Here is a 4,909-nt window from a genome sequence, read left to right on the forward strand (position 1 = left end):
CAACTGGTCTGTGTTCTTCTGATGTTGTGGGTTCCGGAGCTGGATGCAGTACTCCAGGTGAAGTCTCACAAGAGCAGAGTAGATGGGGAGAATCCCCTCCCTCGACCTGCTGGCCACGCTTCTCTGGATACAGCCCAGGATACGGTTGGCTTTCTGGACTGCCAGCGCACACTGCTGGCTCATGTTCAGCTTTTCATCTACCAGTACCCCCAAGTCCTTCTCCTCAGGGCTGCTTTCTATCCATTCTCCACCCAGCCTGTACTTGTGCTTGGGATTGCCCCAACCCAAATGTTTACTGTGTTCTTCCTCAAAATGGATTGCTTTCTGCCCGGTTTAAGTCTGTGCTCATAGAAGGATGCATTAAAAACTGAAATGGGGTACAGGCAAGCATAGACAGGTTCTTTGTACTCAGTTGCATTTTGCTGAGGTGCCATGTCAAGGTTGGCTCACAGCTTGTCTTCTAGTGACTGTAAACACTTTTCAGGTGTGTTTAGGGATGCTTTGTGCTGCAGTTAACTGAAAACGTATGTTTCGGTACTGGAGATTGTACTTTACAGAATCCGCTTAGACAGATGCCCTTGTCAGGTATGTTTTCAGGGTTTGTTCCTTGTGGCTGTATTCCAGCTGAGAAGTCTCACTTTCTTTTATCACAAAAGTGTTGTGCATTTTATCCCCTCTTTATGTGAAATGTCTTTTTTTTTTCTTCCTACATAATGATGAGGGAAACTGAAATGATAATATTGTCACTTACTGAGGTTGCCCTCTAGATCTTCGCAGAGCTGTGAAGGCCTTGGCTGCTACCTGCAGTTTGAAAATAGAAGCCACGAAGTCCATGTACTCATCACACAATGGGATAAATCGTGAATCCTCTGTTCTTGTGCTGCGTCTGTCAGTCTTGTGTCTCTCATGGCACCTCCTGAAGTAGTCACCACAATATTATATTGCTCCCCTTCTAATTTTCATTGATACCTGTCATTGCTTTTCAGATCTTTCTGAAAGTGGCTGATGATAGTGGTGTAGACGCGGAAACCTCGGGTGCGTATAGTTGTCTCTCTGCTGTAGTAATAGTTTTAATGACCTAAAATAGCTCTTCTTAGTATAATTAATGTATGCTTTCATATACTGTTAATGTCTATTGGCTGAATGGTAGCATGCTTATTTTGTAATAGAGGGAGTTTCTAGTGTTTGAGCGTGTTGTGAATTACTTGACTGACACTGTTCTGTACTCTGACTAACACGAAAAACTCTTGACAGGGTCACATGCAGTAAGGACCAAATTACTTTCTCTCTGAGAGCAGCTTGCTGCACTAAGTGCTCATGCCAGCATTCCCTGATAAATTAGAGCTAGCAAGTTGCACTTGGGGTCATGTGCATATTGAGAATTGTCTTAGGTGAACAGCCTGCATTTTCCATGGTTAAAAAAAAAAGAAAAGTCCAGTGCACTGAAAGAAGCTTCTAGGACAGCACACAAAAAATGGTGTCTAAAACATGTGACCCTTGCAGAGTGACAGTCTTGGCTTTACTTTTATCTGCACTGGAGTCACTCCAGATCTGCTCCTCTGTTTGCAAATGTTAAGTGAAAATGATACTGCCTTGTTTTTTCTGGGACTAATTGGAGATTAACTGAAGCACTTCAACTAATCATAACTGCATTATTTTCAGATGGGACATTGCCAGCCAGAAGGAACAGGCGCGTGTTTGGGGACAGACAGAGCTGCCTTCGTCCATTTACGGAAGATGACGCATTTGATCCTAATGATTCAGACATAGATCCAGGTATTGCTGGTGCACAAGCCTGTTTTCTTCTTGTGGATGCTTTCTCATAGGATAAATACTACAGATTTTAAGGCTGAGACTGCCAAAAGAGTGGTGGTTTATTTGCCTTTAGGGATAGTGGGCAGTGCAGGGTCCCCAGCCTGCTCAATCCTCCCATCAAGGCTCAGAGAGATAAGGGTGAAAATGCATTCATGTGTTGCTATCTCTGCTCACTGCGCTTTGTTTGGCTTTAATGGGTGAGAGTAACTGCTCCAGACGTCACCCTGTATCTTCAGCACAGAGTTGCCCACAGAACACCTCTGTGAGATTTTCGATGAGAGTCATTTCTTCTTGCTAGCAGAATCCAGAGAGACAGACCTTCTCAGTGGCATGGATGGGAAGGGCTCCTACCAAATGAAGGGCTGGAAGCTGACCCAGCAGCAGTTCATGGCGCTGTTGTGGAAGAGGCTGCTTATTGCCAAGAGAAGCCGGAAGGGCTTCTTTGCTCAGGTGAGAGCACCCAGCATCGACAGGGGCCCCCAGGAGGGACAGCTCTGGACCATGCATTGTATTCAGAGCTGAAGGTGGGCAGAAAACCTCAAGGGAATATGGATAAACAAAACTGGACTTCATGGCACGTCTGAGCAAAATGGAGCCTATGCAAGTGAAAGTAGTCACATGATAACCAAGTGGTTACAGTATTCTTGCACAACAAAGATGCAACTGAAGTTCAAATCCAAATTTTGCCCTGAGAGCAACATTTGGAGGCTTAATCCTCTGCATCCTAAGTGAGCACTCTGACTGAATGCCAGGATAGGTCTTGTATCGGTTAATGGTGTAAATAATAAAGACCTTCCTGGGAAACTTTGAAAAAGCGTTGATCCATTAAGTGGCTGACATGTAGCTCTTGGAAGAGCAGGTCTGAGAAGATCTGATTTAAAAAGGGCTTGCTCTTTCCTTGCAATTTCAGATTGTGCTGCCAGCTGTCTTTGTGTGTATTGCTCTCATGTTCAGCCTGATCGTCCCTCCCTTTGGGAAGTATCCCAGCCTGGAATTACAGCCCTGGATGTATGATGAGCAGTACACTTTTATTAGGTATGTTTCTTGTGACCTAGAAATGGTGCTAAATCCTACAATTCTGTTCTTCTCTAGTTTCTTACCAGGTTTAGATTTGTTTTCATTACTTAGCTCAGAAGCACATTTTAAGAGTCATGGTGTTTTATTTTTGGACTTCTAAATGCCAGCTGTAACTATTGGCAAGGCCATATCCATTTCTGAATGGTGCTGTGACTCTAGTAATAATATTCATAAAGACCAGGAGTGTGTTTGTGTTCTTATGCCAAGCATTCTTAAAAAGGAAATCTCCACGCGTATCCTTTTCCTGAGCTTTCACAGTGCTCTCAGCCTTGCTCTGCTGCTGCTTTTGTTGTGTGCCTGTTATCCTACTGACCTGATAGTGTTTCTCTGCTGTACCCATAGCAATGATGCTCCAGAAGATGCAGGCATGCAGAGGCTTTTGGACGCCCTTCTCAGTAAGCCTGGTTTTGGGACACGCTGTATGCAGGGACACTCCATCCCGTAAGTAGAACTCCAGGCTGGGAAGAAGAAGCCCTGCCTCAGCTTCTAGTCACCCAGTAGGTATAGCTGGCTTTAGGGAATTATAATCATGCTTGGCCAGAGCAGGATTTAAGCCAGAAGAGTTGAAATTGCATTCAGATTTCTGGTCAGGACCATTTACAAAGGTCCTCACAAACACCAGCAGGAAAAGTGGAGAGCCAGACAGCATTGCTGTTTCCTGGTTCTGACACTGATTTGCTGCATGGCCTTGGGCAGATCGCTGAAGATCCAGGCCTTGGGCGCAGAAGTGGTATACAGAGTCTGAGATGAGGTGTGTCTCTAGCCTGGAAGAACTGCAGCTCATGTTCACAGGATGAGGGGGAGCTGGCCAAGGGGCTGTATGTGCTGGCCAGTGGTGGAAAGTAAGCTGTATTGTGCAAAAAGACACAGGAGCAGAGTTATTCCACCCATGGGGCACAGCAGGGAGGCTGCCCACTGGTGCTGCCTTGGGTATGAGCAGTGTTCTGGTACTCCAGAGGCAGAAATGTCATCCAAGAAATGCCGGTCTCCTGTGATCTTAGAATCGTAGATTATCTTGAGTTGGAAGAGACCTATAAGGATGCTTGAGTCCAACTCCCTGCTCCTTGCAGGACTACTTAAAACTAAACCATATGACTAAGAGCATTGTCCAGGCGCTTCTTGAACTCTGGACGCCTTGCGTTCTGGGACGGACTGAAATAAAGCACTCACATGCTGCGGAGCGCATGAGAAGACGAGAGTGTGCAGGGCTATTGAGTGTTGGCTAACCTCTGTCATTCTGGCCCTGGGATTTGTTAAGCTGCAGAGCCTGGTCTGTTTCTCTAACCATTTGTCTCGGTGGGGTCAGGCTCCTTTGAAAAACAGCCTGCCTCTTCTGGGGGCTGTGTGACTGTTATTTAAGTGGCTTGTAAGCAAAGGCCAGTTTTAAAAACTGCATTTGCCTTGCCTGTTTCCTGACACAGAGATACTCCTTGCACTGTGGGGCAGAGGGAATGGACCACCGCTTCAGTCCCAGACTCAGTCCGGGACATTTTCCTGAAAGGCAACTGGAGCATGGAAGACCCTTCCCCATCTTGCGAGTGCAGCAATGAGAAGATCAAGAAGATGCTGCCTGTGTGCCCCCCTGGTGCAGGCGGGCTGCCACCCCCACAGGTAGGAGGGAGCTCCGTGGTACTGCCTTGAGGGATTCTCTTGGAGAGCGGAGCGGCTGGATGTGATTCTTGCATGCTGTGCTGCAAGCAGTTTGTTTGACTTGTCGCTTGCATTTCATGATGGGTGTTTTTCTGTGTTTTCCCTGGTGATGCCAGCGTGAGCAAGACACTGCTGATATCCTCCAGAATCTGACAGGCCGTAATATATCAGACTACCTAGTGAAGACCTATGCGCAGATCATTGGGAAAAGGTAAAAACAAGAAAAATCCTTGTCTCTAAACTGGAGAGACATGGATTTGACAGATGGACCACTCGATGGATAAGGAACTGGCTGAATGGTCACACTCAGAGAGTGGTGGTCAATGGCTCAGTGTCTGAGTGGAGACCAGTAACGAGCGGCGTTCCT

At 46.4% G+C, this 4,909-nt stretch overlaps 1 protein-coding gene across 1 annotated transcript in view; it reads left to right on the forward strand.

Moving 5' to 3' along the window:
• Positions 1-986: 986 nt before the first annotated feature.
• Positions 987-4,909, forward strand: part of LOC104507182 (ATP-binding cassette sub-family A member 1-like) — a gene marked incomplete at its 5' end in the record, with an annotated part of 16,601 nt that continues 12,678 nt past the window's right edge. Inside the window, 7 exons of the mRNA XM_010148385.1 lie at positions 987-1,035; positions 1,663-1,776; positions 2,117-2,265; positions 2,726-2,850; positions 3,235-3,333; positions 4,314-4,503; positions 4,659-4,753. Of these exons, the coding sequence (XP_010146687.1) occupies positions 987-1,035; positions 1,663-1,776; positions 2,117-2,265; positions 2,726-2,850; positions 3,235-3,333; positions 4,314-4,503; positions 4,659-4,753 (821 nt within the window). The remainder of the gene's footprint in view (positions 1,036-1,662; positions 1,777-2,116; positions 2,266-2,725; positions 2,851-3,234; positions 3,334-4,313; positions 4,504-4,658; positions 4,754-4,909) is intronic.

The sequence above is a fragment of the Eurypyga helias genome, unplaced genomic scaffold (assembly GCF_000690775.1).
Source record: "Eurypyga helias isolate BGI_N326 unplaced genomic scaffold, ASM69077v1 scaffold51053, whole genome shotgun sequence".
NCBI lineage: Eukaryota > Metazoa > Chordata > Aves > Eurypygiformes > Eurypygidae > Eurypyga > Eurypyga helias.